The following is a 23,667-nucleotide window of genomic DNA, read 5'->3' as shown; positions in this document are numbered from 1 at the left end:
TCACAGCCCTCTCTGTATGTTGGGGCTCTCATTAGTTGAGGAGTAGACAAGAGAGCTAAGTCAGTCACTGTAGCTATGAGAATTTTGGACTCATTGGTCAGTTTTGAGGTTTTATGGACATAAAGCTAACTTCATTGGAGTTAACTGCCTTTTTTTTTAAGTTTGCTAAAACAAACTGCGGAAATAATTTATATATTCAATTCCATTGCTTCTGCCTCCAGTTCATTTGAATCATAGTGAATACAGCTCCCTTCTTTAGGTTTTTTTCATCACTGCTGTTGTAGATTATGGTTACGGACAAAGAACATAACACAGAAGTGGAGGCTTCTTCTGTTAGGTCTTGGCTTCCCTTCATCTGCAGCTAGGATTTTCTATAGTTCACTGACTGGCTTCCCTTTCCAAGCACATTAAAAAAAGAAATCTTACATTAACATAAAATTCAGATACTACCCTTAACACATGTAGGCACACAGTACATATTATTTCTCTTCCCTGACCTCCTTAAGCTAAGATTGAAATCTTTGTTATTTATCATTATCCAGTCCTATACTTTATTTTTCCATGATTTTGATCTCTGCTTACAGTGGCAAAAATTTCTGGTTCTTTGTAGCTGGACAATCTAAACATTATAAGGACCCCAGAAACTTAGGAGTCAAACAGCTCTATAACAATAACTAGCTATCTGAAATTAATATCTTGATATGTTTATCAGTTATATTGTCATCTCAGTAGTTGAATTTATCCAGAACGTTTTTTAACCCCTATTATGTAGAAGGTTTTATTTGCTGAATTGCCATACTCTTTATTTTACTCTTAATTTTGTTTCTGTAGCTATTTCCTTGAAGTTAAAGTTCTTTTTTGTGTATTTTAATTAATCACTTTATTCTGGTATATCAGTTATCTCTTGTTTTGTATCAAACCACACAAAAAATTAGTAGTTTAAAACAACCATTAATCTGCTCATAATTCTGTAGATCAGCACTTTTGGCTGGGCTCAGCAGAGCGATTCTGCTGATCTTACTTGGGATCACTCATGTTTCCAGTCAGTCTGATAGCTCAGCTGGGTTTGGATAACCCAGAATGGCCCCACTTTTACGTCTGGCATTTGGTACTGGCTGTTGGTTGGGGCATCTCTTTTCTCCTCCACATGACCTTTCATCCTCCAATAGTCTAAACTCTGCATATAATGATGGAAACATACCCAGAGGGCAAAAGCAGAAGTTGCGTTGCCTCTTGAGTCCTGACTTTCCAAACTTACACTGTGTTCTTTCACCACATCCTCTTGTCATAGTGAGTCAGTAGGCCAGCCCAGATTCAAAGAATGGAGAGATAGACGGCCTAATGATGAGGAGCTCTGGATAGGGAATTGTATGAGCTTGGACCTGTAAGTTGTCATTCTAATCTCCTTTTTTCCACCTGGTTACTCATCTGTGTAAATGAGCTGTCAAGGAGATAGGTGTGCTGCAGTGTTTTTGCCACTTTTGACCATAGTGTTTATAAACAATGTTAATTTAAAAAAAAAGTGGCCAAAATTTAATGAGAAAATAGGAAAACACTAGGATAATTTAAGTACCAGAGATAGAAATGACTAGTCACTTAATGTTTAACTTAAAGAACAAGAAATATAGTGAACATATGAATTATTTTATTAATTTGCCACCAAGCAAGTGATTTAGTTCTAAGAAGAGGTAAGGAACCAATTTTTCCAGTATACCCACAACATGACTGGCACTGGGCTTATGATATAACTAATTTAAATTCATGTCTTTTTAACTCCAAAGCAAATACTATATTTTCTCATTTGGCTTCCCAACATAAAGTATTTCTTTATCATAAAAATGTAAAATTAATGAGTTAAGTTTTAGTAAAGGGTACATTAATATATTAATGCCTCTGTTGTATGTTACCATCTTGTAGTAATTAAATCTGGTGATTTAATGAAGCAAGACCTATTGCCATGTATTTTTAAGTCCACAATTGTGTGTCTTAACAAAGTGAAGAATTTTATTAAAGATACTGAATACCTTTTGTATGATATAGCTCTGACAATATTGCTCTCTTACAATTTTATATTCTAGTCATAGTAAAGAAATAATACTAAAAACTAGTAAAGAAATTGCTTTTTCATCCCCTGGAAGTTTATAAGTTATATTTGTCCAACTTAGGAAACGCTATAGAAATGAAGGGAGTCCTAGCCCTCGTCAGTCACCTAAGCGTCGGCGAGAACATTCTCCTGACAGTGATGCGTACAACAGCGGAGATGATAAAAGTAAGCAGAATATTTTCTGTTTCTATGTCCACGTCCCTTTATAGCCATGAGACCATTCTTTGGCATTAGTAGAAAATGATGAAGTAAGATTTAAAATTTTTCTTACTCTGCTGCCTCTGAATATCTCATGTGACTAAAGTATATGCTAGAAATACAGTTACTTTATCGTACTGGCACTGTCATTTCCTACTCTTTGTAATAAAGCCATGTCTTGAGTAAAATTATTGCCATTTTTAAAGTTTTAAAATGAAAAGTGAGAGGTTAGGTTATTATTTTTTCTGTGTAACATGCAATGTTGTTTACCTGGTGAAAGTGTGATTACTTTCATCTTTTTGTATAGATGAAAAACATAGACTCTTGAGCCAGGTTGTACGACCTCAAGAGTCTCGTTCTCTCAGTCCGTCACACCTTACAGAAGACAGGCAGGGTAGATGGAAAGAGGAAGATCGTAAACTAGAAAGAAAAGAGAGTTCAAGGCGGTATGAAGAGCAAGAGCTCAAAGAGAAAGTTTCTTCTGTAGATAAGCAGAGAGAACAGACAGAAATCATGGAAAGCTCAAGAACTCGTGCACAAGACATGATAGGACACCACCCGTCTGACGATCGAGACACATCTGATCGAGCTCATGATGAGAACAAGAAAAAAGCAAAAATTCAAAAGAAACCTATGAAGAAAAAGAAAGAGGATGATGTTGGGATAGAGAGGGGTAACACAGAGACAGCATCTGAAGATGGTCAAGTATTTTCACCAAAAAAAGGACAGAAGAAGAAAAGTATTGAAAAAAAACGTAAAAAATCCAAAGGCGATTCTGATATTTCTGATGAAGAAGCAGCCCTGCAGAGTAAGAAGAAACGAGGCCCACGGACTCCCCCAATAACAACCAAAGAGGAGCTGGTTGAAATTTCCAACGGTAAGGATGGCAGTCTAGAGGATTCTCAGAAAAAAGAAGATACGGCGTTCAGTGACTGGTCTGATGAGGACGTGCCTGAGCGGGCGGAGGGGGCAGAACCGGAGCACGCCGCCACGGCTGCTACTCCTGCAAGGACTCCTTCTCCGTCTTCTCTTCCTCCTCCTCCTCCTCCTGCGGCCACTGCTGCCAGTACCACTGGCCCGGCTCCTCTCGCCACGTCCGCTGCCGCCAGCTTCACATCGACCGCCGCCATTGCCTCCTCTGCCACCCCCACCGGTACCGCCAACGAAGACTTGCACAGAAAGTGCCATAGAGCACGAGCGGAAAAAGTAGAGGCACCTCACGTTACTATAGAAGACGCACCGCATCGCAAGCCAGTGGATCAAAAGAGGAGTAGCAGCCTTGGGAGCAATCGGAGTAATCGTAGTCATACGTCGGGTCGTCTCCGTTCCCCATCCAATGATTCTGCCCATCGAAGTGGAGATGACCAGAGTGGTCGAAAGAGAGTACTGCATAGTGGCTCAAGAGATAGAGAGAAAACAAAAAGTCTGGAAATCACAGGAGAGAGAAAATCTAGGATTGATCAGTTAAAGCGTGGAGAACCCAGTCGAAGTACTTCTTCAGGTAATAAAATTGAATTATAATCTAACCAAGTGTTTCCTGTCTTACCATATTTTATACAGTTTTATATTTTATACAAATTATAAAGTAAATGCTGTGTTGTTATGATATACACTGCCTTAAAGTTTAAGGAGCTTAAAAGCTTAACCATGCCACCAAAATGTTACCATTAATACCAACCTTATAATGGAGAGACTTTGAGTGACATCCATCAGTTTAATATCAGGATGTTAGTAAGTATATCTTGGTGGAAGGGCGTATGTATTCAAGTCCCTTATTGATGCCTAAAATTTTTAACCTTCCTGCTCTTCTTCCTGCAGCCAGTGCTTGTTCTTTTGACCACAGAAAATAAGGTAGGGCATAGGAAGAGATCAGATAATGAAGTGATCAGTTCTGTTAACGCTTACCATTTTATATATGTATTTCTTGGAAGATATTTTGTGGTTATAGTGGAAATAAACATGTTTCCGTGTCTTTTACCTATTTTTTTTTTTTAAGATTTTTTTGTTTATTTATTTGACAGAGAGAGAGAGAGACACAGCGAGAGAGGGAACACAAGCAGGGGGAGTGGGAAAGGGAGAAGCAGGCTTCCCGCTGAGCGGGAAGCCCGACGCGGGGCTCAATCCCAGGACCCGGGGATCATGACCTGAGCTGAAGGCAGACGCTTAACGACTGAGCCACCCAGGCGCCCCATCTTTTACCTATTTTAATTAGCACTTTAATGGAGAGAGATCAATTTTTCCTTAAAATGAGTTCCTTGAATAATTGGGAATATAGAAATATCAAATTGTAAGTTTTAAAGGACCCTAAGATGAAACATTTTCTTTCTTTTTCTTTCTTCCCACTGAAGTATAGTTGACACACAATGTTACATTAATTTGAGGTGTTGTATAGCACAGTGATTTGACTTATGCCGTGCTCGCCACAAGCATAGCAACAGTGAAGCATTTTTTATCTTCTCATGTGTTAACTCTTTGTTTTAGATCGCCAGGACTCAAGGAGCCATAGTTCGAGAAGAAGTTCTCCTGAATCGGATCGACAGGTCCATTCAAGATCCGGGTCGTTCGATAGCAGAGATAGGCTTCAAGAACGTGATCGATATGAGCATGATAGAGAGCGGGACAGAGAGAGGAGAGATACAAGACAGAGAGAATGGGACCGAGATGCCGATAAAGATTGGCCACGGAACAGGGACCGAGATAGATTGCGGGAACGAGAGAGAGAACGAGACAAAAGGAGAGATTTGGACAGGGAAAGAGAGAGACTAATTCCTGATTCTATGGAAAGGGACAGGGACAGAGATAGAGACAGAACTTTTGAGAGTTCTTCTCAAATAGAGTCTGTTAAACGCAGTGAAGCAAAACTGGAAAGTGAACATGAAAGAGACCTAGAAGGCACTTCCCGAGACTCTCTTGCTTCGGATAAAGAAAAAATGGATAAAGATCTAGGATCTGTGCAGGGATTTGAAGATCTAAACAAAGCTGAGAGAACTGAGAGTGTGGAAGGTGAGTGCCACACATTTTTGTCTGTTACCCTGCTCCATTCCTTTTCAGATTATATAGGAAACACAATATTATCTTATGAAGGTGTTGTGATATGCATAAGGAAAAGCCCTATGATATTTCAAAAACGTGTTACCCTGATTGGTACTATCAAGGTAGACTTGGTTCAAATTAGCCTAAATGAAATAAAAGAAACGTAAATGCAGTGTCTGTAGATGTTAAAAAAGAATTATCTTCTCCTTTTCTTCAATATTAAAAAAAAAAATCATATAAATGGAAATTATTTCTTGGTTCAGAGACGGACTAAATAACTTATTAGGGATCCTGTTGTCCATAGCACTTGAGAACAAGTACATGAAACAGTACACATTCCCTGAAGCTGCATTTCCCCTCTGGCCCACTCACAGCCAGCCTCAGCTGTGGGGACCATCATTCTCCACTGCCCCACTCTTTGTTCACCTCCAGTCTGCACTACAGACTGACTCACGCCTCTGAATTCTCTGAAGGCACTATGCTCCAGCCATCTTTGTACCCTCTCTTACCATTGCCTGGTAGATGTTTGCCCTTTTATCTTCTCTTACCTCAGACGTCAGCTCCCAGTCTGTGCGTCATTTCCTCTGTGAAGCCTTCTCTGCTAAGGGGGCTGTTTCAGGTTGCCATTGCACCTTATCTGTATCACTTTTATAGCATCCCCACACTGTATTACAATTATTTTTCCATGGTTTTCTCCCCACTATACTGTACTCCTTTGTTAGGGACCACAGCTTTTCATTTCTTTATCATCAAGACTATGGCAAGGACACAGTAACTGGTTGATGGATGAAAATATGTTTGCCTGTGCACACATACCCCACATCTTATTCTTTGGTGAATTATAAGCTAGCTTAACAGTAGTAATGGCTCCCCTGGGAAGTCTCCTGGAAATTCTGCCTCCTTGGGATTGGTCTAGTTCTGGTACCAATGCTTATATCATTGTTCTGATATTACCTATCCATTTCAAGCCCTCAAGAAACGTCTGGGATACTTGTATGTAAGTGGCAATATTTTACGGTTCTTTTTATTTGCCATATTGTAACATTGGGCCCAGAGTAAAATTCACCTTCTTTTGGAACTATAAACATCTTTACCATTTCTTGGTTGTCTGATTAGATATATTCCAGTATACCATCTGTTATATATTTTTTTCTTCTTGACAAAAACATTTCTTTCTCAGTGTTCTTCACGTTACATTTTCATCTCAATTTTGAGTATAAATAGCCTCACATCATGAGCCATGGTACTAATGGAGGTACAGCCTTGGGGTATAATTGAATATAATTGAATTAATCATTATAATAGCTCTCTTGTGATTGGAGTCAGTGCCCTTTATCCCTAAAATATATCATTCACTGGTTGTGATCACAGATAACATAGCATAGAAATTTATAGGTGAATTACCTAATGTAAGATGAAAAATTTTATTCACTTAAAGTAGGAAAATGGGTTGGATAAACTTGAAAAAATAAAAATCCAATTATCTGCATTTATGTTTAGACATATATTTGTAGAAGTCATTAAAGTTGGTTACCTTAGGAGCGAATTGGTGGAGGCCTAAGGACATTATTATAGAATTTAATAGAATAGAAAATTATAGGATGACTAGAAACATCTCATAGATTATTATATTTTATTTGCTGCAAATTTATACCTGTAAAGCATAGGGTTGCATTTTGATAACTAGTGCTGTAAACTCGGTAAAGTGTGTGGATAACTGCTGATTAGAAATCTTAAACATACTCTGTAGTTTTAGGATAATTTTAAGTTCACAGGTAACTCACCAGGTGACAAAGCTTAGCCTACGTGGTTGAGAAAAATTGGTAAGATAAATAAAATGTATGCTAGTGGTACCAACAAAATATTTTTAAATTATATTACAACATTCTTTTAAAATTGTGTTGGGATAGGAAAGATGAATTGGGAGGTAGGGAGAGGATGAATGGCACTTTTACATTTTTACCTCCCTGCTGTAAACATCTTCGTATCATGAGCTAAATGTTATGAACTAAGATTTAAGTTTCAAATAAATGTTATTAATAAGCTTGCAAGTCTTTTAAGTTAATGAGTTTATTGAAGTTAGTAAATTTGGATTTACTTGAAGTTTTATTATAAAAGATTAATGCACACAAGCAACATTAATAAGTTAGTGGTACCTTTTGTTATATTTTAATTGTAATCTTATAACTTGTTTCGATATTGCTGTTCATACTGTGTTCTTGCCATTAAAATTAAATTTAATTCAGTTTTATTTTTTTCTTTTTGAATCGTCAAGTATTTTGAATAATTAAGAAATATAGTTTTCTAAGGAAAAAAATACTTTTCAGGTATTTTTAGTGTTTCCTCTTTGGTTTCACTTAGATGTCCCTTAGATGTGCTCTTTGACATGAAATTAATCTTTCCAAAGCAGGAGATGACGAATCCAAGCTAGATGATGCACATTCATTAGGATCTGGTGCTGGAGAAGGATATGAGCCGATCAGTGATGATGAACTAGATGAAATTCTAGCAGGTGATGCTGAAAAGAGGGAAGACCAACAGGATGAGGAGAAGATGCCAGGTAATCATTTACAGGGGTGGTTGAACATAAAAATTACCTGATTTATGGTATTAAGGTATTTTTTGTTCACTTTCATGCTGTGCGAATTAATGAAAGGCAATTAGAATTTTTCCCTTTATGTTTAAGACTGAAAGGCCAATAAAATGAAAATTATAGTCTATATGTTCTGCTCATTTTTAAGTAGACAGTGCCCATAAATTGGAAAGGGTCCCATTTAAAGTAGCCAAATTCTAAGATTTCCATTCTGCAGGTTAAGATTCATATTCTGTGACCTGGAATCTAACCAAATACTGATTGCCTAGCAGTGTTCTAGATGGTAGATATGTGGTACAGAGCTTCAAAATTGTGCCACAAGCCAACTTTTGAAACAATCATTCAAAAATTTACAATCGTTGAAATTATATTTAAACAGTATCTATTTACTTCTATCAATTTTCTGATCTCAGGAATTATTTTCCCTTATAGTACACTTTATGCGTTGCCAGAGCTTATTCTAGTGACTGCACCATGAAGCAACACCCATTGATGTTCCTGTTGAATCATCCCAGTTAGTCTGATTGTTATAACTTTTTTTTTTTTTAAATCATTGTGAGGGTCTTTGCTTTGTCTGGGTATGTAAAATATTAAACTTTTATTTTGACTTAATTTTTTATATATATCACAATTTTGTCTACTAATGTAGAAGGTATGTATGATTATCTTTTTTATGATATGCCATTAGGTACTTCTAAATAGAATATTACTTTGTTAATTTTTTCAATTGTTCCTTGTCAGTGGATGGATTATTTGTTCTCCGTATTAATAGCCACTGCCTGAGTTATTTATAGGAATGCGTTTGGGTTTTTGTTTGCTTGCCTGTTTTCTTTTGGTGAGGTTTTTTATTGTAAAGGTCCTTAGATTCTAAGTATTAGTCTTTATAGGAAAGCTTTCATTTTAAGAATAGGACATTTTTGGTTCAAAGGACTTGTTATTTAATGCTGTCTGTGTTTTGCAATTTCTGTTTCTCTAAAGATAACAAGAATGCTATTTCTTGGTGTAAAAAAAAAAAAAATCCTGTTCTTAACTTTTTACAGATCCATTAGATGTGATAGATGTGGATTGGTCTGGTCTTATGCCAAAGCATCCAAAAGAACCACGAGAGCCTGGGGCTGCCTTGTTAAAATTCACACCTGGAGCTGTTATGCTCAGAGTTGGGATTTCTAAAAAGTTGGCAGGTTCTGAACTCTTTACCAAAGTCAAAGAAACATGTCAGAGACTTTTAGAAAAACCCAAAGGTAATTGCATTCTACTTTGTGCAGTGTCTCCTATAGCTTAATTAAGTGCCTTTGCAAAGGGTGCTGTTCTGTTCTCATGCAGCACTTACCATATAAGAACTGGGTTTTTGTTTTTGTTTTGAGGACTCACTTAGGTTCTTTATTTAAATCTTCTTTGAAATTTTAGAAAGGAATTTTGACCATGAAAATTAAAACCCACAGAAAAGTTTCAAAAATAGCACAAATGAGCTTTCTTACCGTAATTACTTTTTAACAGGTAAGTTCAAATGTCAGAGCCCTCAGTGGTGTTCCCAAAACTAAACAAAGCAGAGCCTGGAAGAGTGGACTAGATATTTTTCATATCTAAGTAAACTGGGTGTCTTGGCAACCCTTTCCCCTGGAAAATGCAGAGTTCTAACCAAATGCAAATGTGTAGGTTGAGCCTTTAACGAAGGGATAAAAACTTAGAACTTGGTGTCTAGACCAGATGGTCTGGATTCCTCAACAGGCCCACCACTTGTTAGCTATTATTTAATCTCTGTGTGTTAGTGTCACCATTTGTAAGCTGGGAATAATTAAACCATCAACTTCATAAGATCGTTAGGAGGAGCAAATGAGGTATTATAAGTAAAATACTTAGAACAATTCCTGACATTTAGTGACAATAAATATTGACTGCTACTATTTCGTTTGAAAATATTTTATCACATTGATTTGAGACCTTATGGCAACAACTTTTCACTATTCTACAGTTTTTTTCTATTTTATCTGGTTCCTACCTTATTAATACTTTATTAATGGGAGGGGGATGACTGTAGTAAAAAGGAAAGGAGATAAAACATTAAAGCGACATTTAATTTTATATCATGTTTGTGAGAGTAAAAAAAGTTTAGGTAAAAACTTTTTACTAATACAAAATTGAAAAAAATGTTTTGTTTCAGGGTTTGTTTTTTTTTTTTTTGACTGTTAGCATAAGCAATAAAACTTTGTTTGACATGTCCCAATGAACATAGAATGTATGTACATGAAACAAATTATAACTGTGAATGTATATTAACTTGACAAATGACCAAATTCTTGGATTCCTGCCCCACTCTTTTTACCGTAGTTGGTTGGCTCTGTGACCTTAAGCAAATAACTCCTGTGGGTATAAAATGATGGAACGAAACCCCTAAGGTCTTACCCACCTCTGAAGCTATTTGCTCCTATGACTTTGCTAACTATAGAAATGCAGTTTGGCCCTAACTTAATGACATATATTGTAAAAGGGGGTTAATTGTTGCTTACCAATCAGATCTCTCCTACTTTTTGCTGTGATAGCTTTATTAGAGAACGAGAGAACTGATACGTGATGCTCAATATAAGTTTCCTAAGAAATGGGACTTCGTCTACTGTTGTATCCATTGTCTAATGATCTTAGACATTCTTACTAATTATGCTAGTGCCTAGAAGAGTACCCGACACACAGTAGGTACTCAATAGGTATTTGTAAAATAATTGGTACTGATTTTTTCCTTCCCATTTGGTCTGTTTCAGTGCCCCAGTACTGAAGAAAGTATATCCCTATGCCATATGTAATTTTTTAAAAAATTCTAAGATTGAAAACTGAAAATTTTACGTGTATACTGAAATTTAAATTGCTTCTGTCTAGGTTTTCTGTGTCTAGTGTGATAGATTTAAAAACAAATACAGGGGTGCCTGGCTGGCCCATTTGGTAGAGCCTACAGCTCTTGTTCTCAGGGTCATGAGTTCGAGCCCCATGTTGGGTGAAGACTTACTTTTAAAAAGAAAAGGTACAACTAAAACAGTCTTGAATAATTAGGTGGTAGTCATTTCAAAACCACGAAGAAACTGGAAGTTTAACCATGTTATACTTTCTAGGGACATGTGCAAGTGTGTGTTTTGTCTTCTGTTTTGAAAGCAACTTCATTATTGTGTATAAAAATGCAACTGATTTCTGGATATTAATTTTGTATCCTGCAACTTTACTGAAATCATTTGTTACCTCTAGGAAAACTGCCTTTGCTGTATCCCCAAGGTATTGGACTATTGTGTTTTTATTTTCATTATCTCCATGTATTTTTTGTTTTCCTCTTTCATTTCTTTGTTGACCCATTGGTTGTTTTTAGTAGCATGTTGTTTAACCTCCACGTGTTTTTTTCCCCTTATAATTTCTAGTTTTATACTGTTGTGGTCTGAAAAGATGCAGGATATGATTTCAATCCTCTTAAATTTACTGAGACTTGTTTTGTGGCCTATTATGTATATTGCCTATCATTTTCACCATTGTTATGGTAACTTTGATAAAGTATAGACTGTGGAATATTGAAGCAGCCAGTAACACTTTCCTATTTTAGGAAAACTTAATGCCTGTTTGTTTTTATTAAAAGATGCAGACAGTCTTTTTGAACATGAATTGGGGGCTCTCAACATGGCCGCATTACTACGAAAAGAAGAGCGAGCAAGTCTTCTTAGTAATCTTGGACCATGTTGTAAAGCGTTATGCTTCAGACGGGATTCAGCAATCCGGAAGCAGCTTGTTAAAAATGAGAAGGTACTGTTGTTTCCTTGAAAAAAAATGCAAAGTGTATGCATTGTATGAATGTATGTATGAATTATATGAATGGCATTTTTTTTTTCATTTGATTGCTTTAAGGTGAGATTAAGGTCTCATCTGCTTTTATGAGTTCGGTTTCCTAGTCTTTTACACATGTAAAAGGAAGAATTCTATTTATAATAGTTTTCATTTTATTTTAATAGTATTGATGAACATTTGTGAATAGCAATTTGTTATTCAAAATTAGATGCATAAAGAATTTAAAATTTTCTTTCTGTGAAATATTTTCTTTTGTGAAAAGTTTCTCAAGATAAATTTCTAGTACGTTTCATTATGTAAACAAGATCAGGGAAAAGATTTTCGAGACACAAGAGTGATAAGGATATTTATAAGAAGAAATAGTGTTTATGAGAATGTACCAGGTCAGAAGAAAGGGAAATAAATACAAGTGATTATATTTAAGCTTTTACTTGAGAAGAATAAAGGGAATTGAAACATAAGAGAAATAGAAATTTAGATTTGGGAGAGATCTGATCATGAGAAATTGAAAATGTCTTAACTTTTAAAACCAACTCTCTTAGGCTTTTTAAAGATTAGAGAAATATTCATTAGCTTTTTACCTGGGGACATTAAGAAAACATTGCTAGCAGAAAGTGTACTTCATTAAAGAAAAAGTCATGAAAAAGCAAGGGATGAACTCAACTCCAAAGATTAAAGTGGAAACAGATACAAGGCATAGGAGGTTTTTAAAGTCTTCCTTGATTAAAGGCCTTTCTCAGAACTACTTTTGACAGAGTTGCTACTGTCATTCTTCTTTGCACTCCCATTTCATGTACTTCGTATACTACTTAGTTCCCTGCATTCTGTTGCTTAGGTGCCCATTGCTCCTTGCAGCTTTTCTCAGCTGGAAATTTTCCCAAGAGAATTAAACCCCAGGTAGCCCTAATAAGCATGTAGGTAATGAATCACCTTCTCTTTTATGTATCTAGAGTGGTACTGCTTCCATCCTCAGTATCGAATTTGAAAAATAATCCATCATATCATTTTCTGTTGGCTCAAGTAGGGGACGTCAGTTGAGAGAGGCTACACATTTCGAAGTCTCACCAGAATCCTGCCCCCTTTTTTATAAAAAATATTTTGTAACACTCCCTGGTTCCTCTTCTGATATGCCATATGCTTCTCAAAAATTGTGACAACCAAAAATACCCTTGTAAAATTCTCCTAGAGCACTGTTGTCAGAACCTTGTAATCCTTCAGTACAGGGCACAGCCCATTAACTAACACATGACACGTTATAAAAAGTTAGAGTGGCACAGTATAAATGTCTTAAATGATCCATCTAAAGAAAGCATTGTGAGCTTTCTGATCACTCAGGGTTAAAAATATTTGCACAAAAGCTGAAGAGAGAACTGAAGAAAAATGAATTTCAGATGCTAGAGAATCTCATGAAAAATGCTAAGAAAAATAAACAAAAACCTTTAAAATGTATAACTATAAAAGTACAGACTAGGACCATTCATTGAGGAAAGTTGTATGACGGTAAACTCATATTGGTTGGCATTGTCTTTAAATATAATATGTATTTTAAAAATCATTCTTTACTATATATCAGAAGAGATAGGTAAAGGATATGAAGAGAACACCTAGCTGCTTTAAATGAGTTTAACTCTCATTTGGTATTATAGTTTTGAAAGAATGTATAGAACCTGTAGCAAGCAAAAGGAAAGAAAGAATACCAAAAATAAATTAATAGGAAAACAGAAGTAGTAAAACCCAAAATTTGGTTCTGAAGAGATGAAAAATATTGATAATCCCCTACAAGTCTCACAGATAGTAAAGAACTCTATGCACGTAAGTTTGACAATTTAGAAGAAATGGATCAATTGCTCTAAAAGCCACAAGCACCAAAACTTCCTCAAGAAGTAATAGATAATCTGAATAGTCCTGTGTCTGTTTCATTTGGTTTTGTTTTTATTGTTGGAAAAGAATTCTGCACTCTCAGATGATTTCACTGGCCAAAATCTATCAAACATTTAAGTTAGAAAAAACACCAGTTCTACCTAATTTCTTCCAGAAAATTGAAGAGACAGGAATACTTCCCACCTCATGGTATGAGGCCAGCAGTACTTGGCTATCAAAACTAGATAAAGACATCACAAGAAAACTATAGATCAATATCTCTCATGAACATAGTCATAAAAAAATCCTCAAAACTTGGAAATCAAATCCAGCAATATATAAAAAAGACTACACCATGACCAAGAACCATTTATCCTCTGAATGAAAGGCTGTTTTAATATTCTAAAATCATTCAATGTAATCTACACAGTAACAGACCAAAAAGAAAAAAATACCTCATCATATCAATTGATGCAGAAAAAACATTTGATAAAATTCAGCATTCCTTTACAATAAGAATTCTTAGCAAGCTAGAATTAGAGTCTTTTACTTTTTGAAGGGCATCTACAAAAACCTACAGCTAACATACTTAATGGTAAAAGTTTGAAAGATTTCCCGGAGAGATCAGGAACAAGGCAAGGATGCCTATTCTCACTACCCCTACTCTGCATTTACTGGAAGTTCTTGACAGTTCAATAAGAAAAGGAAATAAAAGGCATACAGATTGGAAAGGAAGAAGTAAAACTGTATTTATTCACAGACAACGTGATTGCCTACATAAAAGTTTCAAGGAATTTATCAGAAATGCTTAGAATTTATTTTATAAGTTTAACAAGGCCACAGGCTACAAAGCAGGCAAAAAGCAATTGTATTTCCTTATACTGATAGTGTATAGAAGTACCTGGGAATATGAAATGAAGGGGAAAAAATTTTTTTTTACCATGGCTCCCCCCAAAAAAGTACTTAGGTATAAATCTAACAAAACATGTACAGGCTCTGTGTGCCAAAAACTATAAAACACTGATTAAAAAAAAAAATCAAAGATAACCTAAATAATGGAGAGATACATCGTGTTCATGGATTGAAAGACTCGATATAGTTAAGATTAGGATTCTCCCCAGATGGATCTACAGATTTAACACAATGCGGCAAAATCCCAGCAGGTCTTTTTGTTTGTTTTGTAGATACAAACTGATTCTAAAGTCTATGTGGTAAGTCAAAGCAACAAGAATACACAAAATAATTTTTTAAAAAGATGAAGGAAGTTGAAGGACTCACAGTACCCAATTCCAAGACTTACTGTAAAGCCACAATACTCAAGATAATGTGGTACTGGCGCCAGGGATGAGACACTTAGATCGATGGAACAGAGTCCAGAAATAAACCCACACAAATATGACTAGTCAGCTGGCGTGGGGGGGGGGGATTTAAAAATGGGGTGTGTTTAAAGTTTTTATTTTGAGATACTTGATCTTCATCAAAATTTTAAACTTCTGTGAAAGAGACGGAGAATGAAAAGACATATACTGGAAGAAAATATTTGGAATCACTTTTTGGAAAAAGGACTTAGGTACTTAGAATATATAAAGAACTCTCAAAAATTAACAGAAAATAGGCAATCCAGTGTTTTTTAAATGGGCAAGACTTGAATGGACAATTCACCAAAGAGGATAAATGGATATATATGGATAAGCACAAGAAAAGATGTTTGACAATATTAACCACTAGAGAATGCAGATTAAAACTTAGATACCATTGTGAATCTATTTTAATAGCTAAAAACCAAACAACAAAAAACCCCATGGTGAGGATGCAGAGCTTGAAACTGCCAGTGTTGCTGGTGAGAATGCAGCACGCTGCAGCCACTTTGGAAAACGGTTTGGTGGTTTCTTGTAAAGTTAGATATATACTCACTGTATGACCCAGTAATCCCATTGCTAGGTATTTACCTTAGAAGAATGAAAACTTATGTTCATATAAAAACCTGTCCACAAAAGCTTAGCTCAGGTCTTTTCATAATTTCCAACAACTGAAAACCACCCCAGTGTTCTATACATAGCTAACTGGTAAACTGGGGCACATCCATATAACGGATTACTAATTTTAATAAAAAATAACCAAACTGTCAGTACTGTTAACGACATGGATTAATCTCAGGAGTATGTGTCAGAAATCATACAGTATATAATTCCATTTATTTGATGTTCTGGAAAAGGCAAAACGATTAGAGAGACCCAGTCATTGGTTGTCAGGGGTTAGAGTTGGGCAGAGGGTGTGAACACAAAAAGGGACAGCAAAGGGAGTTTTCTGAATGATGAGACTTTATTCTGATTGTGGTCATGGTTACGTGAATCAATACATAAGTCTAAACTCACAGAACTACACGTAAAAAGTCAATTTACTGTATCACAACATACATATTTTTTAGTGTAGATGTGATCAAAGAACCACTGTTCCTTTAAGGATCCTAGAAAGAAGAGAAATGGCAGAAGGCTCGATAGTCAAAACTCACCTTATTTCATTTATGAACATAGTTGGAGAACATTTAACAAAATTTTAGGACAGCAGCTTCCAAAAATGCTAATGTAGCTTTAAGTTACAATAATAGAGATACACATTTTAGCAGAAGGGAGGTAGTAGTTTCTCCTTACACTGCAGTGATCAGCTGTCTTCTAGAGAATTTGTTCACTTCTAGAGCCCACATTTTATGGGATAGTAACAGACCAGAAAGGAGTGTGGAGTGTTCGGTGCTTTTCTTCAGAGGACTGAAAGGTTGTCATGGAAGAGTAAGATTGAATTAGTGTGCAGCTCTAAAGAAGAGATTTTATTTCAACATGTTCAAGAATGTGCAGTGATTGTTGTTTGCTTTGTCATTGGAAATAAAAGCTAGTTGATTACCTGTCAGGGATGGCTGAAGATTCCTACTTTAAGCAAGAGGTCCCCTTTTAAAGATTGCTTTCTTTTCTACGATTACTTGAATCTGAAAACATTTCTTAATTTTGCTTTTAAATATCCATCCCAAATTAATTTTTCTTGCAGCTTTGATATTTTTGTTAGAGGTTAACCTGCCTGTCTTTCCTACTGTTAACTAATAACATACATCTTTTAAAATTTGTTTTTGTTTTCTTCAAATTAGGGCACTGTAAAACAAGCTTACACGAATGCTCCAGTGGTAGACAATGACTTGCTGCGATTGAGTCTTCGGCTATTTAAAAAGAAGACTACTTGTCATGCCCCAGGACACGAGAAGGCTGACGATAATAAACTCCCACAGCCCAGCGTCCAGCAGGAACTGTGTGTGTCTTAGGACTGAATTCCAGTGACATTTCTGGGACTGTGTTCCTTCAGGGTTGCATATTCTTTTTCAGAGTTCTTTGGTTTGACAAACATTCAGGACAAAGGCAGAAAAGATTTATCAGCCGTGGTAAAAGGGTGAAGAACAACTTGGATCTAAAGTTTAATGACACTAGTTTTGGCTTAATTAAGATTTTACATAAATTTTTACACAGTACTTGATACTCCTGCGAAATAATGTGAAAACATCTAGATTTAGCAGTTTATTCTGTACCTTTTGTTAAAACTGAAGATTTTGGAAAACGGTTGCCACTGCTCTTGCAGCCTCTGAATATTTTTTATGAAATGGAGCTACTGACTTATGTTTTGGATCATCCCTACAGAAACTGATTTTATTCAGAATCAGTGTGTTCACAGAATGAATGCACACACTGCAATTTTGTGCTGTACAGAACTCTTGAAAGCGGATGCTTGGTCCCACATGCTGTGTTTGTGGGCAGACCTCCAGCAGGGGAGAGCCAAAGTACTTTTTTTCCTCTCTAAAGTTCTAAAAAAAATTACTAATGGGTTTTTTTTTTAAATATATGTGCATTGTTACAATGTATATTGGACGTGTTTGGATTCTCAATGGTTTTGTTTGTTATCAAAGACTGTCTACTGTTTTTATTTTTAATAAATGTACCTTTCCTTTCCTTGTTCTAGATTCAGTTTGCTCTTCATTGATCTTATTCCTGATGTTCTGAAACATTTGTCATCAATGCTGTTTCATACTTCACATATTTTACTGCTCAATAATGCAACAGGAGTTGAGGAATATACTTCAAATACAGCTCAGTAATACTTGAAGCGAACCAGGAGTTAGCAAACCTTTGTCATCTGAGCTTTAAAATCCATTACCATCATATTTTTCAGAGCTATAACCTTTGATTACATTGAACTGTCTAGCCTATATGTAGAATGACTTAATTTTTTAAAATTACAATATTTGTTTTATTCTGTGTATATATATGTAACTCATGAAGTGGACTCTTAGAAGGATTTGAAAAGGAATCCAAGCTGCAGAATTTGTGGGCAGACAGTGGTAATAATAAAGGAAACCAATCAAAATTAAAATTTTTTTCATTGGCTCTCACAGGTTTTTTGTTAAAACTGTAATCCTGCATTACCTGGGTCAGTAGTTTTTGTATCCTCTAAAGGTAACAGTGGTACTGATGTAAAATTTCTGTTCAAGAAACATTCACTGTCTACTTAATTTATATCAGATAATTGACCCAGCAAAGGAAGTGGTCTTATTTTCAAATGACTTTGAAAGTGTGTATGAGAAAATGGCAAGCGGGGGAGTGGGGGGGAATGTAACCAGATTTTCCTGGTATCTGTTTCCTTTTCCAATTGGTAGATATTTTAAATAAAGAAGAAAAAAAATTATTTAATGACCCTGGAGAATAAATATCCTTTAAAAAACGACTTCCTAAGTATAGTAGATAATATTTGCTGTAGCGCAAGCATCTAAAGTCCTAGAACTTCTAATCCTATTTCCCAGAATTGTGGAACAAAAATAATGGTTTTCCTGTTTTGTCCACTGACTTTAGGAATGTTTCACAAGTTATTCATTTACAGAATGAAAACTATGTACTTAAATTTGCCCTGTAATCAAATTTGTTGCCATTTCAGGTTTGAATGTCTTTGTTACGTTATAGAAGAAAATTTCAGAGCTATTCCTCTGAACATTGAGTCATAGTATTTAGAGCTTGACATTCCCAGTGGGAACATACTGTTAGGTCTCAATTTTTTTTTTTTTAATCCTAACATTCTGTGTATTGCTAATCATACCCTTAAAGTTCTTTAAAGCAAATCTTACTGAGTTTCCATAAAAGTTCTTGGACCATAATTAAAGTCTCAATGAAACCAATATTCCTGAAAACATGTGCTAGTCTATAAATTATTTGATAGTACAGTTGAAGGTGTGTTGCCTCATAACTGATGGCTCAGGTTTGTCCATTTCCCATAACTGCAAAACTGGACCCCAGCTGCTTGGTAATAAAGAGTTGGCAAGAGTAGGTCTGCAGTCCAAAATAAATGAGCGTTAACATAGACCACTGAGTCACTTGGATTTGTTTGGCAGCTATCCTCACCATTTCATAGAGGGTTGTATTAACTGACAATAGATAACTTTTTCACAAAAATTTTGTAACTATACCCTACTCGTAACTTAACATGCTGAAAAATCTAACATGTCACTTCTCTTCATTCTGTTCTGTAAATGCATGTTATCTTCCTCATCCTACCCCATGACTACATTAGGATTTTATGACTTATCTTTATTAACTTGAAACTTTGTGCCATTGGCAGAATATCCCACATTATGTGTTACTGTCCAGTGGGTAAAGATTAGGGTATATGTTATCCGTGTGGTGAATGATGCTTTTGAGTCCTGGAAAGAAGAGCCAGCAGCTGAACCTCCACTTGTTAAAGAGTGTGTGGTTTCCACCTCAAGGTATTAATAAAAGGCAGATCCTGAACGTTGTCAACCTCCTCCCACAGACACACCAGATCTACAGCTGCATACAGAACAATTTTCTCTGGGCGGGGGGGAACCCTAAAAACAAAAATAGCTAAGTGACTCCTACACTGTGGGCAAAAAAGAAAAAATCCACACCGAAGCAAGTAGGAGAGGCTGAAATAAACCCCATCCTCAGTGTGGAGACCCACAATCAGGAGGGAACTCACAACCCTGAGCCTTTCCCTGAGGAGTGAAGAATTTGAACCCCATAGCCTGTGCCTGACTTTTAAGAGCTGCACCTGAGAGACAAGCCCCCAAAATGTCTAGCTTTGAAAGGCCATGGGGCTTTCATCCACAAGACCCCCATAGGGGTCAGATGGACTCCCCCATCCCAGGGCCCACTGTAGAGGCAGTTGTCCGAAAAGTGTCCAGACCTTATGCAAAAGAGCCTTACTTGATTATCATCTCAAAGCACTGGCCTCATTTAAAACACATCTAGGGGCCTACTGAAAGACCTTCCCAAAATGGAGGCCATTAGGTGCAATCTTTGTGTCATTCCTCTGCCTTTTCCTGGCTCACTGGTATCTCCTAGAAGGAATTTGTACACTCACCTGGCACCCCAACTTTTGTGGCTACTGCTCAGAGGACACCTCTTACTCGCTTAGCTCTGGTAGCCAGTGGGGCTTATTGTGGGTCCTACAGGATTGTTACAGATCCTATAACCTGAGTTATTAACTGGCTACCTCCCCCAGGGCATAGCAGTGAGGCAGCACCTAGTCTTTCTGTGAAAGTGGCCTATTAGCTTATCTTCATAGCTGTGGCCTAAGGGATAGGCTTCTAACTAAACGCATTTAAGGGCCAACTGTAATCCTTTGCAGGGTTTGGGGAACGCTGTGTTAATAAGGCTCTTCCACCGCCACACTCCAGACTAATGGTATCTCCCAGAAAGGAGCTTGTACATATGTCTGGTGCCCTGGTTTTTGTAGTGTGACCCAGGGAAGCCCCTTGATTCCCTGGCTCAGATGGCTGGTGGAACTTGGATTCCTGGGCCCACTGCCATCCAGTCAGTACAGAGGGAGTAGATAAAAATCCTCATCTCCCAGTCTTCTCCAGAAAGAAGTATATTTACATATTTTAAGAGCTGCTGCCTGAGGGTCTGGTTCCCAATCAGCCTAAATCTAAGTGCTGCTAAGATCCTCCCATTTGGGACACTGACACGGTCAGCTACTGGGAACCACTGAAAACAAAGTAGACTGCTTGGAAAGTCACAAAGGTTTGAGAGACAACTGAGCTAGAGCAGGGTTGAACAGTAGGTGTCATCAGCACAAGACCAGTCCTTCAAGATTGGGAGAGGTAACTTTTACAGAGAGTCAAGGAAAATGAAGCAACAGAAGAATATGTTCCCAATGAAAGAACAAGTAAACCCTCAGGAAGAGAACTTAAGGAAATGGAGGTAAGTGATTCCCTCTGATAGAGTTCAAAATAATGGCCATACAGATACTGAGCTCAGGAGAAGAATGGACAAAAATTTAAAAATTTCAACAAGGAGATAGAAAATGTAAGAAAGTAGCAAACAGAAGTCACAGAGCTGAAGAATACAATAACTGAACTAAAAAATACAATAAAGGGGTTCAACAGCAGTCTAGATGGAGAAGAAAGGATCAGTCAAAGGGCAGTAAAACTCACCCAAGAGCAGCAAAAAGAAAAAAGAATGAAAAAGAGTTAAGATAGCTTTAGGGACTTATGGAATGACATCAACCAAACCAAGAATCATAGAGGTCCCAGAGAAGAGAGAAAGGGGCAGAAAACTTTTTTGACAAAATAATGGCTGAAAATTTCCCTAACCTGGGGAAGGAAACAGACATCCAGATTCAGAAATCCCAGAGAGTTCCAAAAAGGAATCCAAAGAGAGCCACACTGAGACACATTATAATTAAAGTGCCAAACATTAAAAGACAAGGAAAGATTCTTAGAAGAAGAAAAACATGTATAAGAAATCCACATAAGTCAGCAGATTTTTCAGCAGGAATTTTGCAGGCCAGAAGGGATTGGCACAATATATTCAAAGTGATGAAAGGAAAAAAAAAAAAAAAAAGCAACTACTAACCAAGAATACCCAAGGGGGTTCTGGCCCAAGATGGTGCCATAAGAAGACCCTGAACTCACCTATTTATTACACTTATTTATAGAACAACTACTCTTGAAGACCAGAGGGCCAACTGAACAGCTTCTGCACAGCAAAAGAGAGAATGGCAAACGAGGACAGCAAGAGGGATAGGGATGTGGTAATGAAGGGAACCCCTACCCCCAATGCTGCAAACTGCAGTGGGGAGGGAAAGTACTGAGGGATGGAGAACAGATTCCTCTGTCCTTGGGCAAGAAAAAAGCCATGGTCAGGCACCTGGGTGGCTCAGATGGTTAAGCGCCTGCCTTTGGCTCAGGTCATGCTATCCAGGTCCTGGGATTGAGCCCCGCGTGGAGATCCCAGCTCAGCGGAGAGTCGGCTTCTCCCTCTCTCTGCCTCTGCTTTTCCCCCTGCTTGTTCTCTCTCTCTTTCTCTCAAATAAATAAATCTTAGAAAAGGAAGAGAAAAGAAAAGAAAAAAGCCATGGTTTAAAAGAGCAATTAGCATATAAAAGAGCCAGCCCTAGAACCCCACCAAATAGGGAGCTGCTAGAAATCTCTCTGAGTGGGAGTCACTGACAGACACAATCTATGCTCTCCCTTCACCTTGAAAGCACAGACCAGTGTACGGTCCAGGCACCCTAAACAGCCTGCCTCCTCAGGGAGCCCCAGGCCCTTAGCTCACACCAGCCTCAGCCATCCCAAGGCAGCCACAGGGTGGTGCACACTGGGACACCCCTGGTTAGTGCTCACTATAGCTCCAGTCTTTGTGCCAAGGTGACACAGGTGCAAAGCATCCTGAAATACTCCAGGCCCACACCACTTCACTTTCAGATAGCTCGCTAGGGCACCTCCAGTGCAGAGTGCTCCAGAACCTCCCAACTGACCTCTGTTTTAGAACCAGCTGCCCTACCAGGGTGCCCCCTGCACAGAGTGCCCTGGGAACCCCTCAATCATGCCTGCATCAGTTCCAGCCACCCTGCAAGAGCACCCCCTACATGGAGTGCCCTGGAACACTCCCATCTGCACCAGCCTCTGCTCCAGTCAAATGGCCAGGGCACTCCCTGACTGAGTACCCCAGGATACTTCAGTTTGCGCCAAATTCAGCTTCAGCTGTGCTGCCAGGTTACCCTCACTATGGAGAGTCCCAGGACATACTGGCTTGCAAACATTTCAGCTTCCGCTGTCCTGCCAGGGCACATTTTGTATGGAGAGCCCAGGGACCACAGAGGCTTGCACCCACTTTAGCTTTAGCTGTCCTGACAGGGCACCCACTGCATGAAGAGCCCTGGGACCCCCAATCCACAACACCCACAGCTCTATCCAGCACAAGTCACCAAGCACAGTCTACATAGGGGATCCCCATACACAAAACCATTCCTTCAAGTTTAGGAGAAGTAGCTGTTCTACCTAATCCATAGAAAAACACAGAAAGTCAAGCAAAATGGGGAGATGGAAGAATATGCTCCAAAAGAATGAACAAGAATGAAAGGAAACAAAGATAATTAACATGCCTAATAAAGAATTTAAAGTAATGATCATAAAGATGCTCATCAAAGCTAGAGAGAGGAGTAGAAAAAACTCAGTGAGACCTTTGATAAAAAGATAGAAAATATAAAAAGCAACCAATCAGGATTGAAGAATACAATAACTGAAATGAAAAATACACTAGAGGGAATCAACAGATTAGCAGATGCAGAAGAATATATCAGTGATCTGAAAGACAGGGTAATGGAAACACTACAGCTGAACAGCAAAAAGAAAAAAGAATTTTAAAAGTGAGGATAGGCTAAGGCATCTCTTGGACAACATCAAGCAAACATTCACATTATAGGAGTCCCAGAAGAATAAGAGAGAGAAAGGGGCAGAAAATGTATTTAAAGAAATAATAGCTAAAAACTTTCCTAACCTAGGGAAGGAAATAGATATTCAGATTCAAGATGTACAGAGTTCCAAACAAGATAAACTCAAGGAGGTCCATACCACAACACATAATTAAAATGTCAAAAGTTAGAGCATTTTAAAAGCAGCAAGAGAGAAACAAAAAGTTATGTATAAGGGAAACCCTATAAGGCTATTAGCTGATTTTTCAGCAGAAACTTAGCAGGGAGTGGCATGATATATTCAAAGTGATGAAAGGAAAAA

The 23,667-nt window shown here is 37.4% G+C and overlaps 1 protein-coding gene across 6 annotated transcripts in view; it reads left to right on the top strand.

The window, feature by feature from the left end:
• The window catches only part of ZC3H13 (zinc finger CCCH-type containing 13), a 93,963-nt gene extending 74,924 nt beyond the window's left edge, over positions 1 to 19,039 (top strand). For 3 of the 6 annotated variants that reach the window (XM_032402997.1, XM_032402999.1, XM_032402996.1), the window contains exons 14-20: positions 2,166 to 2,269; positions 2,610 to 3,803; positions 4,784 to 5,305; positions 7,743 to 7,895; positions 8,969 to 9,169; positions 11,539 to 11,702; positions 16,741 to 19,039. In XM_032402997.1, coding sequence (XP_032258888.1) covers positions 2,166 to 2,269; positions 2,610 to 3,803; positions 4,784 to 5,305; positions 7,743 to 7,895; positions 8,969 to 9,169; positions 11,539 to 11,702; positions 16,741 to 16,911 — 2,509 coding nt within the window. In that variant the 3' untranslated portion in view covers positions 16,912 to 19,039. The remainder of the gene's footprint in view (positions 1 to 2,165; positions 2,270 to 2,609; positions 3,804 to 4,783; positions 5,306 to 7,742; positions 7,896 to 8,968; positions 9,170 to 11,538; positions 11,703 to 16,740) is intronic. The other 3 variants (XM_032402998.1, XM_032403002.1, XM_032403001.1) reach the window with 3 other exon arrangements.
• The last annotated feature ends 4,628 nt before the right edge of the window (positions 19,040 to 23,667 follow it).

This window comes from Phoca vitulina, unplaced genomic scaffold (genome assembly GCF_004348235.1).
Source record: "Phoca vitulina isolate PV1807 unplaced genomic scaffold, GSC_HSeal_1.0 scaffold5, whole genome shotgun sequence".
Taxonomy (NCBI): Eukaryota; Metazoa; Chordata; class Mammalia; order Carnivora; family Phocidae; genus Phoca; species Phoca vitulina.
The sequence above is the reverse complement of the archived record's forward strand: the minus strand, read 5'-3'. Positions and strand labels throughout refer to the sequence as shown.